The 19,978-nt window shown below is 30.8% G+C and overlaps 1 protein-coding gene across 1 annotated transcript in view; it reads right to left on the bottom strand.

The window, feature by feature from the left end:
• Positions 1-19,978, bottom strand: part of LOC127712846 (DNA replication ATP-dependent helicase/nuclease DNA2-like) — a 257,582-nt gene that overhangs the window by 200,583 nt on the left and 37,021 nt on the right. Inside the window, exons 5-6 of the mRNA XM_052219453.1 lie at positions 19,600-19,701; positions 323-466 (exon numbers count right to left, since the gene is read on the bottom strand). Of these exons, the coding sequence (XP_052075413.1) occupies positions 323-466; positions 19,600-19,701 (246 nt within the window). The remainder of the gene's footprint in view (positions 1-322; positions 467-19,599; positions 19,702-19,978) is intronic.

The raw sequence follows: 19,978 nt of genomic DNA, 5'->3' as shown, positions 1-19,978 counted from the left end.
CAATGGTTAGAACATTTTTACAAATTTTGAACCAATTGTGTGACATGTCATTTCCACATGATTTTGATGCTTTCAGAGAATGACTCTTAATATTTATGAATTTGTGCTTTTTTATACATAATGAACATAATATCAATTTTTCATTTTTTTGCGATTTTTCCCTTTAAATACAGTTTTGTTGGGTTTTTCTTTATTTAGAAAAAATTACTGGTCCAAAATGGATTTTACCTTCCTTTAAAGCCAGTGTCTAACAAACCTTATAAATGACAGAATACTGTCAATCTGAAGTTCATAAATTAGGAAATATAACAGATAGAATTACCTTTCAATAGCGATATCAATATTATCCTCTGCTATACTAACAACTGTACCATTGCATAGAGCTAAATGATTGGTCTTTTCTATTGATATAATCATGTAGTCCTGTACAGCTATACCTATCATGTTAATGTTGGTGGAAGATAGCCTGATAAAATATAGAAAAATTACTACCAACTGGTTCATTTAGTTCTCTGTTGAATTCTTTAGTTGATAAGAATATTGGTAACTAACAATCTCCCCAACATAAGCTTATTATTATACAGCATTACAACCAAATAAAAATAAAAGGATATGGAGTATACATCAATGAGACAGCAAGTCAATGACACAAAAATAACTAAAAGACTTCATGACGTAAACATACTGTCTTCAACAGTTAAGACAAATAGACAATCACATGTATACAATGTGCAGGGTGTCAAGTCTGTTTGGCCTACAATTATATAGGAAATTATAGGGTAAATTTAGGGTATTTACATCCTTTAATTTAGGTGTAATACCACCAAATCATAGTACGTCACATCCACTTTCATATAAAAAAGGGTCGAAAAAAAATATTCCCTTGAATTTGACAGTTGTAGGAAGTTAACCCTGCATTTCATTGCAGAAAAAATATTTCTGAGTCATAAAATTATATCTTCAGTGTTACAAAGCACCATTCTTTTTTTTCAGTGGTGTTTCTATAAAATATTTTTGGAAACTTGAGGTGACATGGTTACTAAAGCTTGTAAAAGGAAAAAAAGGGTTGAAAATTTGATTGGTTTACTTCCGGTGATGGTTTTGATCTTATATGCAATGAAATGTTATGTGCAATTTTCACTGTAGTACTGGCTAGCATTTTACAAAGAATCGTACGATTTACGTTTACGATTAAACTTACGTTAAGCGTGAGATTTTACCTACGAGTGTTTCACAAAGGTGATTGTAAACGTAAAGTAAACATAATGTGATAATGGACATCATACTAAACTCCAAATTATACACAAGAAACTAAAATTAAAAATGATACAAGACTAACAAAAGCCAGAGGCTCCTGACTTGGGACAGGCGCAAAAATGCGGCAGGGTTTAACATGTTTTTTGAGATCTCAACCCTCCCCCTATACCTCTAGCCAATGTAGAAAAAACAAACGTACAACAGTATGCACAGTAAAACTCAGTTTAAGAGAAGTCTGAGTCCAATGTCAGAATAGGAAACAAAAGAAAATAAACAAAATGACAATAATACATAAATAACAACAGACTACTAGCAGTTACTGACATGCCAGCTCCAGACCTCAATTAAACTGATTGAAAGATTATGTCTTCATCATATGAATATCAGGCACAATCCTTCCTGTTAGGGGTTTAGTATTATACCATCATAAAATATATGAGAAGAACATAACCCGTGTCATGCCAACAACTGGTTTTAGAATAAATATGTTTAATTCCGATGCAAAGACCCTATAAGTGAATCAATATTAAAGCCAAAATATGCAATCTTTAATGACCTGACAACAGTATTGTAACTATATCGATATCCCTTCTTAATAAGTCTGTTTAAAGGTTTTATTAGCTTTTGATGTGAATACTGACATTTTTGTGCTTTGTAAAGAATATTACCATAAAAGATTGGATGTGAAATACCTGAACGTATAAGATATCTGCATGTTGAGTTATATTTACGAATGATGTCCTTATACCGATGATAAAATTTAGTAAATGTTTTGACTAGTTTATGATATTGAAAACCCTGGTGTAATAATTTTTCAGTAATACATAAATTTCTCTCGCTGAAATCTAATATGTTGTTACATACACGAGCGAATCGTACAAGTTTGTTTGTATGGTAAATGGTTTTGTGAGGTAAACATGGTAAGTATCCCGTCTAGTTTAAAGATGTTTTTTTGCTTTGGTTTTATTAGAAAAAATTGGCTGGTGGTGTTTTTTTTCCAAGCCGAGCGCGTCTGTTATTGCTGTTGTTGAAGAATGTTGAAGTCATAAAAAAAAACCAAACAAATTTATTAGGACTTCGACATTTCTTGAATCCAAATCAATATGAATTTCTAAATGGTTAACACGAAATTATACGTATCTTCAAATGTTAATAATAAATGAACTGGTATAAAATTTGTTAAGCCTTGTGATTCTGATGCATGTCTAGGCTTTTTAAAGAGGAACCTACTGACAATACAACATTAAGACTTGTACATGTAAAAAGTATCTGCATATTTTCATTTCATCTATTATAATGCTACTGTGTCATCCAAAAATATGGTCATCAGAAAAAAAGAAAAAAAAAGCGTTTGGTAAAGCATTTTTTATTTATTTTCATTATTTCCTATATTGTTCTATAAACATTGTTCTAAGTAATTCTGTAAAAAAATATACATTAAAAAGTAAACGTTTTTTGAAACAGTAACAACACATTATTTACTAAAAGGATCTATTACATGTTCCTCTCTTGAACTCTGAGTAAACACAAGATATAGGTTAGGCCTTATTGCACAGTGCCTTATTGAAACCTATGACCATGCAGTCGATAAACTTTTATAACGGATAGTTAATTCAGCTTGAACATTTCAATTACTCATTTATTGTCACATATCTTACATATACATAATGTGTGATAGTAACCCCAAAATTTTGATTTATTAACCTAAAAAGTAAAAATTTGGAGGACATTAGAGGTATAAATGGACCAATAGGGATCTTATATGAAAACAAAGAGGAACATTAGTGGTTTTTATCATCTTAGAAACCTCTCTGCTTTGGATTATTTAAAAACAGAAGCAGTTGAGATGATGAAAAATTTTTACAATAAAAAATTCAATCGTCCATGCAAAAATTCAATGCTGCTCACGGTGACTTAAAAAATCAGATGTAAATCAAAATCAAGCAGAATTAGACACTTATGAAGCTCTTGAAATGCAAGGTATAGGAGATGAGGAAATTAAATCTTCAGATGAGTTAAGAGAGGGCTTACATAGGCTATGCCTGTTGCCCAATCCAATTCAATTTATTTGAACAAAATACTGTTTAAACTAAATAACTGTTAAGCTTTTAGGTCCTGAGGGTTATGTTAATATTTGATCAGTCAGGGGCGGATCCAGCCATTTATAAAAAGTGTGTGGGGGGTTCTAACCCAGACTAAAGTGGGGTTCCAACTATATGTCCTCATTCAAATGCATTGATCGTCAGAAAAAAGGGGGGTTCCAACCCCCAGAACCCTCCCCTGGATCCAGCACTGTCAGTGAACTTGATTTTTTTAGTTACATATACAGAACATAAATTTGTTAAATGGTGGTAAAACCTTTTTTTATTTGTAATGCCCTTCTTTACTTAAAATATATTTTGAACCCCCTTGAAATATGTAAACTACTTATTTATGTGCCAAAAAAATGATCCCCCCACTTTAAATCTATAAAAAAAAAATTGAACCCCCCTTTTCCACTTACAGAAAAAAACTTGATACCTCCCTACATTTTGACCAGCCCCCTCCCAGGTAAAAAAAAATAAGTCCCTAAATGTCTACGTATTTTTTATTAATTTTTTTTGTATCTGGGGGTTGTAGTTTTCCAAGAATTTTTATTCATTAATTTTTTTTGTATCTGGGGGTTGTAGTTTTCCAAGAATTTTTATTGATTTTTTTAATTTGTGTATCTATAAAGGGCGAATCTTAACTCCCGCTGATGCACACCTGTTTGCCTTAATTACTTTACAATTGTGCTATGGCCGTAATTCAATGTAACTATAACTAGAGGCTCTCAAGAGCCTGTGTTGCTCACCTGTATTTACTGATGCTTTGGAAATCATGTAAAATAAGGTTAAAATCATAATTAATAGTATTATATATTAGATATTATAATGATACCTAAGATAATAACAAAAAACGGATTCGTCTGAAAATTTCAGGGCAGATAAATCTAAATCTGATGAACATATTTGCCACCTGTCAGATTTGCTCTAAATGCTTTAGTTTCAGAGATATAAACCAAAAACTGCATTTTACCCCTATGTTCTATTTTTAACCAAGTCGGCCATGATGGTTGGAAGGCGGGGACCAGGTGAGCTAAAAACTGCAAAATTTCTGTAAAATTACTAACTCAGGGGCAGCAACCCAACAACGGGTTGTGGGATTTGTCTGAAAATTTCAGGGCAGATAAATCTAAATCTAATGAACATTTTTGCCACCTGTCAGATTTGCTCTAAATGCTTTAGTTTCAGAGATATAAACCAAAAACTGCATTTTACCCCTATGTTCTATTTTTAAACAAGTCGGCCATGATGGTTGGAAGGCAGGGTCATCGGACAATTTTTTTAAACAAGATACCCTAATAATGATTATGGCCAAGTATGGTTAAATTTGTCTCAGTAGTTTCAGAGAAGAAGAATTTTGCAAAAGATTACAAATATTTACCAAAAATTGTTAAAAATTGACTATAAAGGGCAATAACTCCTAAAGGGGTCGATTGACAATTTTGGTCATGATGACTCATTTGTAGATCTTACTTTGCTGAACATAATTGCTGTTTACAGTTTATCTCTATTTATAATAATATTCAAGATAATAACCAAAAACTGCAAAATTTCCTAAAAATTACCAATTCAGGGGCAGCAACCCAACAACAGGTTGTCGGATTTGTCTGAAAATTTCAGGGCAGATAGATCTTGACCTGATAATCAGTTTTACCCTATGTCAGATTTACTCTAAATGCTTTGGTTTCAGAGTTATAAGCCAAAATCTACATTTTACCCCTATGTTCTATTTTTAGCCATGGCGGCCATCTTGGTTGGTTGGCGGGGTCATCGGACACATTTTTTAAACTAGATACCCTAATGATGATTGTGGCCAAGTTTGGTTAAAATTTGGCCAAGTGGTTTCAGAGGAGAAGATTTTTGTAAAAAGCTAATGACGACGGATTTTTCCTGCATGAGGAGTATACTTTTACATTTCTGTCGTAACAATTGTCGTTTATGAACTAATATAAGTTTTGTCTTTCAACCCCAAATGAATCGACTGCCAGTGTAGATAAAAATTGTACTGCCTGATCCTCTCTCGTCAGGAAGTAAATCCCTCACTGAAGTGGTCGTCTATTCGGATGTGCTGGATGTATACATACGCAGTCATGTCCGCTTAATATGGAAAACGATGCCCTGTCACACAGTGCACACAATTTTTTACACTCTCTGAACAGTTAAGATTCTTTGTTATTACATAATTATGGGACTGTCGGTGGCAGAATGCAAGGCAAATTTTTTGCCCTATCCAATATGTCATCTTTTAAAGAAATGCATTTATACTTGCCAACATACTTTGCAAAATTGACATTTTTCCCGTATGCATGAAATTTTGCCATTGTACAATTTCCTGCCAAGTAATATTTCAAAATATGTTGATGCAATTTACGGGATTTTTGTAATTTGTTGACGTTCCCATCAATGTGTTTTTTTATACATAGAAGTACAATGATCGACTATGTTAGGGACTGCCTTAAAATTGTAATGAAATTGTTGAAAATATTTTTGACAAAGACAAACATATTTGTATGTATAGGACCAGTGAAAAGGATAAATCGAGAGGAACATCATGTTGAATAACGTAAAACATACAACATTGAATAGTGAAATGAATATTAGTTCGAGCTGTTGTGTAACTACTATATAATTACAAAGAGAGGGAAATTAGGGGCTGCCTTGGTAAATTATCAAGTTGCTTCATTTTGATTGGGGGCTGGTCATTTTTAACTGAAGAGTGAATAATAATTATAATAATTAGTATTGAGAACTTGATGAAGAGGGGTGAATTTTTATGTCTTTGAAAGTGGGGACTTGAATTTATTTTCTTTCATCAAGGTGGGAACTTGAAAAAATAGAGAAATTCCAATGTTTCCTTCCATCCACTTGAATGCTTGAAAATAAGAATCTCGTCACCTTAACAACAAAAAGAAACAGATTTAGGATTTAAAAAAATAGGATTTTCATGCCTACAGTACTTGCAACCTTAGGCGTTACTATTTCAGCGATCAATCAGCGGTCATCGATCAGTCACCGATCAGTCAAGTTCGCGTCAAACTCACGTCACCAATCCGTCAGATTTATGGTAAAAATATTTGACTGATCGGACTGATCGGACGGATAGGACCGATCGACCTCTCTGACGGATTGAACTCTACTACGTCACATGATAAACTAATACAAATTACGGAATCTTAGTTTCGTTTCATTTAATTAATGGCGCCACGGAAAATACGAAACGTTCAAGTACAAAAGATCAACATTTTTTTTAGTGATTAGTCAGCATAGTTTTAAGAATTAAAAAAAAAAGAAATATGCAAATAAAACTGATTTTGAATATAATTATAACAGAATGGTGATTTTCGTTTTTACTTAGGTTATATATTTCATACCCGAACAGTGCTAAAACGATTTTTATCGCGATTGGGATTTTGTTCCCCGAAAATGCTCTGGAAAATGAAAAGACATGATAATTTTTTGGCAATTTCGATGTATTGTTTTTAATATTTTTATAATCTTAAAATTCTTATAAAAAAACTTATCTGGAGGCCTTTAAAATAACTAGTTACAAATAACATTGCTGAATTTTTTATCAAAAAATAGAAATATTGGTAATTTGTTAGAGTTTAAACAATGTGAATGACTTTTAGTATCTTTTCTATGATATTCGTTTAATTTTGTGAAATACAACCCATTTTGCAATTGACGTTGCATTATTTATTATATAAAAGAAGAAACATTTGCATTTTTTAGCAACGCAAACAAAAATTTAGTATCTTTTCCTTGAAATTCATCATAATTTATGACAAACAACCAATCCTGATGTACAAAAATGTACTGAAATCAAAAAAGAAAAAACAATGCAAACAACATTTAAGTATATTTTCTCTGATATTCTTTTAATTTTATGAAAAACAACCAATTCTGAACTACAAAAAATACAAAAATCCAATGGCGGTCAATAATTTCCATTAAATTAAAGAAATGATAGCATTCTTATTCAACAAAAACAAAAGTTTTTGCATATTTATACTTCAATTATTAACATTTAATACAAAATTACTTATCTTAAGGCATTTATAATGATTGATTGCAAGTGACTTTGCAATATTTCTGATATAAAAGAAGAAATATTTGCATTTTTAAGCAACACGAACAGAAATTTAGTATCTTTTCCTTGAAATTCAGCATAATTTATGAAAAACAACCAAACCTGATGTACAAAAAGTACTGAAATCAAATGGCAGTTCATAATTTCTATCAAAATAAAGAAACTATTGTATATGTATTCAACACAAACAAAAGTTTAAGTATAATTCTCCTTCCATTATTAAATTTCTTATAAAAAACTGATCTTGAGTCCTTTCAAATAACTAGTTATTAATAACATTCATTTTTTTTTTATCAAAAGAAGAAAAATTAGTAATTTTATACATTGCCAACAACGTTTTAGTATATTTTCTCTGATATTCTTTAGTTTAATGAACAAAAAATAATCCTGAACAACAAAAAGTACAAAAAACCAATGGCGCTTAATAGTTTCCATTAAAATAAAAAAATTTATTGCATTTCTTATTCAACAAAAACAAAATTTTATGCATAGATATCATTAAATTATTCCCATCTTATACAAAAGTACTGATCTAAATGCATTTATAATGTCTAATTGCAATTGACAATGCATTATTTCTGATATAAAAGAAGAAATATTTGCATTTTTATGCAACACGAATAAAAAATTAGTATCTTTTCCCTTAAAATAAGCATATTTTATGAAAAACAATCAATCTTTATGTACAAAAAGTACAGAAATCTAATGGCAGTTCATAATTTCTATCAAAATAAAGAAATTATTACATTCATACTCAACAAAAATGAGAATTTATGCATATTTATCCTTAAATTTTCACATTTTATACAAAATTACTTATCTAAAGGCATTTATAATGTCTGATTGTAAGTGACGTTGCATTATTCCTCATATATAAGAAGAAATATATGCATTTTTAAGCAATGCAATCAAAAATTTTATATTTTTCCCAGAATTTCAGCATAATTTATGAAAAACAACCAATCCTGATGTACAAAAAGTACTGAAATCAAATGGCGGTTCATAATATCTATCAAAATAAAGATACTATTGTATATGTGTTCAACACAAACAAAAGTTTAAGTATTATTCTCCTTCCATTATCAAATTTCTTATAAAAAACTGATCTTGAGGCCTTTTAAATAACTAGTTACTAATAACATTCATTATTTTTTATCAAAAGAAGAAAAATTAGTAATTTTATACATTGCGAACAACATTTTAGTATATTTTCTCTGATATTCTTTTAGTTTAATGAAAAAAAAACAATCCTGAACTACAAAAAGTACAAAACTCCAATGGCGGTCAATAGTTTCCATTAAAATAAAAAAAATTATTGCATTCTTATTCAAGAAAAACAAAAGTTTATGCATAAATATCCCTATATTATTCACATCTTATACAAAAGTACTGATCTAAATGCAATTATCATGTCTGATTGCAATTGACAATGCATTATTTCTTATATAAAAGAAGAAATATTTGCATTTTTATGCAACACGAATAAAAAATTAGTATCTTTTCCCTTAAAATAAGCATATTTTATGAAAAACAATCAATCTTTATGTACAAAAAGTACAGAAATCTAATGGCAGTTCATAATTTCTATCAAAATAAAAAAAATTATTACATTCATATTCAACAAATATAAGAGTTTATGTATATTTATCCTTAAATTTTTCACATTTTATACCAAATTACTTATCTAAAGGCATCTATAATGTCCGATTGCAAGTGAGGTTGCATCATTCCTCATTTATAAGAAGAAAATTATGCATTTTTAAGCAACGCAATCAAAAATTTTATATTTTTTCCCAGAATTTCAGCATAATTTATGAAAAACAACCAATCCTGATGTACAAAAAGTACTGAAATCAAATGGCAGTTCATAATATCTATCAAAATAAAGATACTATTGTTTATGTATTCAAAACAAACAAAAGTTTAAGTATTATTCTCCTTCCATTATCAAATTTCTTATAAAAAACTGATCTTGAGGCCTTTAAAATAACTAGTTACAAATAACATTCATTATTTTTTATCAAAAGAAGAAAAATTAGTAATTTTATACATTGCGAAAACAACATTTTAGTATATTTTCTCTGATATTCTTTTAGTTTAATGAAAAAAAAAACAATCCTGAACTACAAAAAGTACAAAACTCCAATGGCGGTCAATAGTTTCCATTAAAATAAAAAAAATTATTGTATTCTTATTCAAGAAAAACAAAAGTTTATGCATAAATATCCCTATATTATTCACATCTTATACAAAAGTACTGATCTAAATGCAATTATAATGTCTGATTGCAATTGACAATGCATTATTTCTGATATAAAAGAAGAAATATTTGCATTTTTAAGCAATGCAATCAAAAATTTTATATTTTTTCCCAGAATTTCAGCATAATTTATGAAAAACAACCAATCCTGATGTACAAAAATTACTGAAATCAAATGGCGGTTCATAATATCTATCAAAATAAAGATACATTTGTATATGTATTCAAAACAAACAAAAGTTTAAGTATTATTCTCCTTCCATTATCAAATTTCTTATAAAAAACTGATCTTGAGGCCTTTTAAATAACTAGTTACTAATAACATTCATTATTTTTTATCAAAAGAAGAAAAATTAGTAATTTTATACATTGCGAAAACAACATTTTAGTATATTTTCTCTGATATTCTTTTAGTTTAATGAAAAAAAAAACAATCCTGAACTACAAAAAGTACAAAATTCCAATGGCGGTCAATAGTTTCCTTTAAAATAAAAAAATCATTGAATTCTTATTCAAGAAAAACAAAAGTTTATGCATAAATATCCCTTAATTATTCACATCTTATACAAAAGTACTGATCTAAATGCATTTATAATGTCTGATTGCAATTGACAATGCATTATTTCTGATATAAAAGAAAAAATGTTTGCATTTTTATTCAACACGAAAAAAATTTTAGTATCTTTTCCCTAAAAGTTAGCATATTTTATGAAAAACAATTAATCCTGATGTACAAAGTACTGAAATCTAATGGAATTTCGTAATTTCTATAAAAATAATGAAATTATTACATTCGTATTCACCGTATTCAACCAGGAACATATATATAAGATATACTGTTCCCAGATTCAACACAAAAAAAGTTGAAGTATTATTCCCCTTACAATTTTGAAATGAAGCAGGAACATATATATTGTTAGATATACTGTTCCCAGAATGAAGTATGAAATTCTTATAAAAAAATCTTTTGATTTTGAATAAAACATACCACGTTCAAGTACAAGAGAATATTAAGAAATACATATAATGCTTGAAAAGTAATTTATATATTATTTATGTGTTATTACAACCAGTTGATTAAACATTAACGAGTAAAGGTGTCTTCGTAGAGGTCCGCGTTTATCGAAAGTAAATACTGTGGAGTTCGTTTTACATAAGAATTTTAATTATATACATATCCGTCAGATCCGTGCATATAATTACTTTACTGATCGATCGCTGACCGTTGTCAAGGTAACTCTCACATAGCTTATTTGACGTATCTGACGGATTCTATGGGTCATCGGTCACCGATCAGTCATCGATCAGTCAAACACCCGTCACCGATCATTCACGGATCAGTCAAGTTCTCGTCAAACAGTAACGCCTAAGGTTGCAAGTACTGTACAACATTCTTAATTTGAAAATAAAACTTTATAGATATAAACAAAAAAAATAAAATGCTCCGCTGGGGCGCAGCTTGATACGACCGCAGAGGTCGAACCCTGAACAGTTGGGGCAAGTATTGACACAACATTCAAGCTTGATACAGCACTGAATTTGGATTGTAATTAATTTTAATTACATTGAAACTATGGATCCATACCATTACATTCATGTATTCAATTATTGTTTTCTCAATTTCTAAACTTTTCTATTCAATAAAGGGCACCGTCAACCGCGGAAATAGTGTATAACCACAGGACTACAATAGATAGGGAATGATGGCAGTGTTAGTTTAGCATAACGTCATAGTACCCAAATTGCACCGAGTACCCAAATTGCATCTATTTAGCAAAAATAGCAGAGGAAATCTTACAAGTTTTCTTAGAGACTAAACACTTTGTATTTTTATTATTTGACTATATGCACGTCTTTCAACATAGCTAATTTCCTTACAATGCAAGGTGACAGTGGGACCACGTGAGATTATAACCAATCCCCTGAAATCATCAGTATGACCTTTGACCCTGAATTTCTTCAGCAACAAAATATTTAGTCTTAGTTTAAATCCTTTTTTATCTGGAATATCAACATAGCTAAATATATTTAAATATTCACAAAATGTTCACAGTATATATAAACAGATGAAGTGTTTACTGGAAAAGTAAAATCTACGAAAACGTTGCCATGCGACGTCCACAAAAAGTCAGTTTTTAAAAATGAGCAATTAAAATATGTTACAGGTATCCATTTTTAAAAAAAATAACAGTAAGCAGGGACTATTGTCAAATTGCTTTGAAAATTTGGAGAAATAAAACAAAACATCAGTTACTCAATTTTTATGGATGTAAATGTAAGCATGGGTGCAATCTGGGTACTCCTTATTATAGAATCATGGATCGTTTGGAGGTCGGTTCAATCCCATTTTTCTATTATTCAATATAGATTTAAAATTAAATTTGTTGAACCATATAGCAATTAAGGATACATCTACAAAATAAACACGGAATGGAAACTTTTGTCCGGGTCATAAATAAACGTAGGTGAAAAAGCTGTCAAAATAGGTGCAATTTGGGTACCCTCATGTTAAATATTTATTGTTAACTTCATAAACTCCGTGTAAAACGTGAGTGATAGTATGACATAGATTTGAGAACTAGTAAATAAGCGTTTCTAATTTTCTTGTGCGAGAATATTTTGTACAAATTGTAGTACAGAGTTATGTGCATGCACGACATATCCCTTCATGGGTTATTAAAACTGAAAGCACATACATGTATCCCTGGCTATATAGTGCTGTGCTAGCTCAATCACTTCTTAGTTTTTATGGTCAACTATTTGGACTTTTGGAAGCAAGCTTAAGGACAAGGTGCTCGATCGTTTAATTTAAATGAAAATAAACTCAAATGTAGAAATGGTTTTACGATTATTCCAGGAATTAAAAAAATTCAGTTACTTGTGATTGGGACAAAATAATATGAATATATGTATTCTGATTAACTAATGGAACTTGATGTTGTTGATTTTAACCAAATGCCAACTGGATAAATCACTACGATTTGACTTACGACTGCCTATTAACACTCGTGGCCCTTGGGGAATCTACTCAGCTAACATTAAAAATTTGCTCCATGCCTAAGCCAAGAGCCTAATTGCGTACTGAAAAGTAGCAAAGTAAAGACCCCTGGCTTGACATCACACCAATCCAAATATATGCGTGAGGCTATCAGGAAGCATATGAGGCTATCAGGAAGCCTATGAGGCTATCAGAAAGCCTATAAGGCTATGTCTGAGGAAGCCTATGAGGCTATGAGGAAGCCTATAATGATGCTATGAGGAAGCCTAGTATGTGGCTATGAGGAAGCCAAGTAGCGTTGATGTTGAATTGGTGTTGGAATGAATTTGTATGAAATTTGACAGTTTATCCCCAGAAATTCTTGGGGATGAGTGAAATTTTTGAAACAACCAGTGATAAAATTTCATAAATGTCCAGACATGATGGACTTGCTTCAGATGCTGAGGTTATTCATCTGATCCATGCCTAAACCAGCAGCCTATTTACATATGCATACTGAAAAGTAGCAAAGTATAGATCCCAGGCTTGACATCACACCAATCCAACATAGCTCCTAAAAGTAAATTTTTGTACTACTGGTTGCTGAGATCTACTGATATGAAATGGTGTTGGAATGAAAATTTGTAAGCAATTTTGTAACATATACATAAACAGAAAAATCAATAAGAATCTTATATAAAATGTGCTGAGATTGATTCCCCAGCTGTCATGGCAATATTGAAGGTGTAAGGTTGGGGTTGGTGGGTGGCAAGTTTTTAGCTAAGCCACTTTTTGAGCAAAAATTATTCTTTTAACTGCTTAATCTGCATTGAAAAAACTGGACACTTAAGGCAGCATGTACTGGTTTTCAATATACAACTACTTAATGGGATATTCCTAAATGGGAGGAGCTAAACTACACCCAAGTTTATGTGCAAACAAACAAAGGATAAAGGAAAGCCAGATGCCACAAGTGGTCACTAATTAACAAAACATGTATATTTGTAATGGAACTGATGTAATTAAACACCCTGCTAAGAACACCTGATAAACTCACATGTAGCTGATTAAGATATGATAATAAATCTGTTTCTTCTCAATAGTAAAGAAAACAAAACATCCTGGGAAAATCCTAAAGTAATGACTACTGAGTGTAATGGAAATTAAACTATGTATAAACATAACTTATATAACATATAAGTAACTATTTACGATCAAACTTACGATAAAATTCTACTTACGATTGTTTATGAAACGGTCAAAAACTTACGATTTGACGTACGACCGAAGTAAGATCTAAGATTGCTGTACAATTTTTTGTGAATCGATGGCCTGGACAGGATAAAACTTTACTCATGTCAAGTATTTTTTTATATGAAACAAAGATAAATTCTGTACAATTTTTTTAACAAGAGTGCACACACTGAAATGTCTCGCCTGTCTTACTTATCATTGAATTTATGTTGAAAGTCTGTAACATGAATGTTTTACTACAAGTATCACATAATTTTAACATATGATAATACGGTCAAAGTCAGATGAACATAGCCAGACCGACATGTACAGCTTACAATCATTCCATACACCAAATATAGTTGACCTATTGCTTATAGTACTTGAAAAACAGACCAAAACACAAAAACTTAACATTGACCAATGAACCATGAAACTGAGGTCAAGGTCAGATGAAACCTGCCAGACTGACATGTACCCATTACAATCATTCCATACACCAAATATAGTTGACCTACTGCTTATAGTAGTTGAGAAACGGGCCTAATCACGTAACTTTAACCTTGATCACTGATCCATTAAATGAGGTCGAGGTCAGGTGAACCCTGTCTGACAGACATGTAGACGTTGCAAGGAACCCATAATATACCAAATATAGTTATCCTATTACTCATAATAAGTGATAAATTCACATGATAAAAATACTCAAAATTTTTTTCAAGCAGTCGCTGAACCATGAAAATGAGGTCAAGGACAATGGACATATGATTGACAGAAACTTTGTAACATAAGGTATCTGCATACAACATATGAAGCATCCAGGTCTTCTACCTTCTGAAATATAAAGCTTTATACAAATAGTTTACGCCGCTGCCGGATAGTTATACCTATGTCTCGCATACTGCAGGCAAGACAAAAACAATGGTAGTATTACTCTTTAAGGCATCAACACTTTTCACAAGGAGGACAGCACTCCTTTTCATAACTAATGTATCTTTATTGGGTAAAATAAAACAAGTTCTATATTCCGACTACTTTCACTATTATAAATCTCCTTGCCAGGTTCAGAGTTGTGAAAATTTGATTTAAACTAGAGGCTCTAAAGAGCCTGTGTTGCTCACCTTGGTCAATTTGTATATTCAACAAAGGACACTCTCTAACATTGTAGAAGAAAATAGAATTCATGACAAAAATCTCTGTTTTGTTGATCTTGTATTGCTGATCATTTAGTCTGTTTAGTTTCTCTCTATCTTCTTTAGTTTTTGCTCATAACACAAAAGAGGGTAAAAAAAATCCTCATTTTAGGGCAATCACTCCTATAAAGAGTGACAGTCTACTAACTATATCTGCAAAATTTGACTTGTTGGTAGATCTTGCCTTGCTGATCATTTTTGTGATTTAAAGTGTCTATTTATCTATTATAATTTTTATCATATAAGCAAAATGCAGCATAGTGTCTCATAAGTTGTTTTCGGCTGGCATCCTTTTACTAAATGTTAGGTTCTTATGACTTTATGTGTATATATATAGATACTCTAATGGATGAAAGTTGGTAAAAATCGTCATTTAAGGGTAATAACTCCAATAAGGAGTCGTCGGACGATTTCTTCCATTGGTCTTAATTGTAGATCTTGTCTTTCTGATAATTTTTGCTCATTTAAGTTTCTATCTACCTATTATCAATTTTAAGATATAAGGCAAAAATGCAAAAAATTAGTAAAAATCGTCATCAAAGGGTAATAACTCCAATAAGGAGTCGTCGGACGATTTCCTCCATTGGTCTTAATTGTAGATCTTGTCTTTCTGATAATTCCTCCTATAAGAAGTCATCTGACAGTTTTGACGTTTTATAAACAATTGGTAGAGCTCAACATTCTGAACATTTTTGCTGCTGTCTGATTTTCTCTAATTATAATGGTTTTCAAAATAATAGACAAAACTTGCATTTTACCCCTATGTTTTTATGTATCCTATGATCTTGGTCATCGGACACATTTTTAAAACTAGATACCCAAATGATGATTGTGGCCAAGTTTGGATAAATTTGTTCCAGTAGTTTCAGAGGAGAAAATTTTTGTAAAAGTTAACGGACGACTGATAACAGATGACGAACGCCATGTGATGAGAAAAAATTTGAAAAGCATAGGTTCAACTGTTTTTAAGTTATTGCACAACAACCATGCTCATAAAACATAAACACAAAATTGTAATGTTTTCAAAGCGTTTGGCCTTTTTTAGCAGTACAAATTGTGATTTCAAACAGATAAAGATAGCTGATACAATACCTGAGATGTAATCAAAATGATGGTAGTGACAAAAAATATATTTTAACTTGTTGTATTGATTTTTGTTTCTATACATTATGGGTAAACATCTTTGTAGATACTTTGGAAAGATTTTTTTTTCTTGGAAATATTCTGCAAGTCAAATAATATCAATTGATATTACTTTTTTTATTAGAATATGAAAACCTAAATTTATGTTGCTTTTTAATGTATGAATGATTTTATATAAATATTGTATTTTTTCCTTTGCATGTATACTGTATGCATGTATTTTGTTTGAGGGCTTCAATAATATATAGACAAGTTCTAATTGAGTTACCAACTATCATTATGATGTGCCAATTGCGATATTTGTCTATTTGTCTGCCCAACAATAAAGTCCATCATATTTCAGACTTTTATTTGTCAAATATAGTATCGTCATATCTCAAGAAATATGATTTCAATTTGCTAAAACCTTATTTTGAAATATACTGACAGGTCAATACTTGGAAAAATTAAACGAAATACTATATAAGAACAGAGTACCAATGTCCCCTGCATTGCACATATTTTATCTGTCCAAGAACAATAACTAAAAAAAAATTGTTTTTTTATTTATTTATAAATATCTTTAAAAATTAAGGGTGAAAGCCTGTATAATGCAATTTTCATGGGGGATAATTCTTTTTTTAAATAGTTTATCAGCACTAATTTTTAAATTGTCTGAGACATTGCTGATATAAACCTATGTTGTATGATACAAGTTTGATAAAAATCAAGCAAGAATTGTAAGTGTGAGAGCACTTACAATGCAATTTTCCATATAACTAATATTTTTCTAGGGCACAACTCTTTTAAAAATAATTGATTGGCACTGACTTTCAAACTTGTCCTAATTATCCTGATATAAACCTTTGATATAACTTTGATAAAAATCTTGCAATAATACACCAGTTTCACATTTAACTGCGCATGTCTAATCTAATTAGCCAAACTATGAAATCACGCAATAATATCCGAGAGTTCATCAACTGGGGGCTAACGGTTGATAAGCAGTGACCATGCAGACTTGGAAAAAAAAATCATCTGATTAAATGTTTGCGTTTACATGTCAAAGCAACATGAGCATCATTTGAACCAAAATATAAAAATAATATTGACGAGACAACTTTATTAACAATGACACATTTAAAGATTTTAAAACGGACTACTGCTGTGTTGTTGGTTGCGGTAACATATACGATCTGATATGCCGCCTGGCTTTAGTTGTACCTTTAATTGTCACAAATTCACGCTAAGGTCGTTCACTTAATGGGAAGAATAAATTAGATAAATAAGCGGGGATCACTTCATATACATAGTAATAGGTCATAAATTAAGAAGTCAATTAACACCTTAGCCATGTGGAATCCTCGTTTTACCTTGTACAATCTCACCAGGTGACAATTGATAAAAACGTACCCTTATCTATACATACAGTTACTGATAAAGGGCGACTATTTGATTGATTTATTCAACTTTTGTTCACAATTATTTCCTGCATCCTGCAGATTATTCTTTTCCATCGTGCCTGGTCATACTTATTTATTTTTAACTCCTACTAGAATAATAATTTTCTAAACATCCCCCTTATAAATCAAATGGTCATCCCCTTATACAGATATTTAAAATGTTAACCTTAGTACCTAATTTATACTTATTTATCATGGCCAGTACGACCCATAATGCCACTGGGAATATAATTTAGGAGGGGAGTCATTCAGCAATTTGATCTTTTTTATGGCAAAGCGTGGTAAATATAGGATATTCAATTAATTTTAATGGCATGAAAAATGATAAAGTTGAAAATATGTAGAAAATTACTCTGGTTGCTGGGACTGAACCTCTGCATAGACGAAGTCGATCATGAACAAAGCTTAGAAATTAAAATGGTACTGAATGCATTGTATTATAGTCTGATGTTTGAAATTAAAGATAAACCTATATTTCTGATACGTATTTTAAAACTGCTTTTATATCTCTCTTCATTATCATGGCCGTTTAAAATATCACTGACGCAGAAATATTTGAAACAAACGTACATTCAAATAAGGGGATGTGGTATGAGTGCCAATGAGACAACTCTCAATCCAAGTCACAATGTATAAGAAGTTAACAATTATAGGTCACAGTATGTACGGTCTTCAACATGGAGCCGAGGCCCTGTCTACTACATGTCAATTTTTTTCTGTTGGTATTCTGAAAGCATTTTATAAGAGCTATATCTTCCCACATTTTATTTTGATATTCTATCATTCAGTTTACCTTCAAATATTCATATAATGATACCTTAAAATTTTTCTCTGTATAGTCCATACAAAATGTTTCATATTTTTACAGCCTGTAGCTTAAAAACAAAACTAGGTGACCTATCATTGTGTTTTTCATATTTTTAACATATCACAATATATACTACATCTTTGACAAAGGATATAAGGACAAATTCTATCAATTTTGGTTTACATTTCCATACTATATATATATAGCCACTATTAGAGGAAATTTCGATTATTTAGTAATGCCGGTAACTTGCCCTTGTATCCATAAAATTTCACGTAAAAGTCGCCATAATAGTAACCTGTTTTTTTTAAAGAAAATTAAAAGTTCGAGTCTATGATACTAAACCTATATGTAGGCCGTAACCCCTTTACATGCATGTCACAAGCCGAAGATGCAAAAAAATATTTCAGAAAAACTGCGAATTGATTCTGGAACAGAACTGAAATTAAATGTATTTTCTTTTTATCAAATACTTTTCTCTTTTCAAGAAAATTCAAACTGATATACTGCAATGTACATAGCGCAGTAGGCAAAAGAAAGCAATTACAAGATTCAATACTTTTTTAAAAACCATTTTACAAATATTAAAACACAACTGTTAGCAACAAGATGACTTATTTTCAGGTTTGAATTGTTTTGTGTCGGGACCTTTTAGAGCTTACTATTCGGTATGGATTTTTTCATTGTCGAGGGCTGTATGGTGATATATAGTTGCTTTCATCTGTCATTTGGGTCTGGTGGATAGTTATCTTGTTTGCAATCATACCACATCTTTTTATTTTAAATTTGTTAATCAAATAAACGATTATTAATATCTTAAACTTAAATAATCTCAAGCATACACCATAAGAGAGATATGTGTATTATTAGTTGATTTATTATTGTGTTGCTAAATATCAGAGTCAATTTGACGAGCCCCCTGTCACGCATAATATCGTTAATTATCGCGGGATTTAAACTCAAACGTGCATAGGATTTCGAGATCAGCGTTGATAAGTCGCTTATGTGAAACTTGTCTATTGTACATGTGAGAGCACTTATACAAGATCAGATGGACACACAGACGGACGTACACCCAGAATTTCTATGACAAAAGATTAAGTGATACCTACTTGTGCTTATTTTGGTGTCTGGAAAATGTCAATAAACAATATCCATTATTAACTTGATGATGTGATAAACTCAGTCCATCAATACAGGTACCTTCTTGTTCTCTAAAAAGAATTAAAGCAACTTCATTTTCAGCATTTTTTTCCGATGCAATTTCCAAATTGAGTCATACTTTATCTGCATATATTTTATATCATTCAATGAAAGGAAATAATTTAGAACAATGAATTATTATATAGTATATTGATAAGCCTTGCATTCATGGCCAGATAAGCATCATTTGAACTGTTTTCTTAGAAGCTATTAAAGTTGAATGCTTTTGTGAAAGAATCAATTTGGAAATATATGTAATCTGGAAACATGAATAATCTTCCATTATCA

The sequence above is a fragment of the Mytilus californianus genome, unplaced genomic scaffold (genome assembly GCF_021869535.1).
Source record: "Mytilus californianus isolate M0D057914Y unplaced genomic scaffold, xbMytCali1.0.p SCAF_8, whole genome shotgun sequence".
NCBI classification, from domain to species: Eukaryota; Metazoa; Mollusca; class Bivalvia; order Mytilida; family Mytilidae; genus Mytilus; species Mytilus californianus.
The sequence above is the reverse complement of the archived record's forward strand: the minus strand, read 5'-3'. Positions and strand labels throughout refer to the sequence as shown.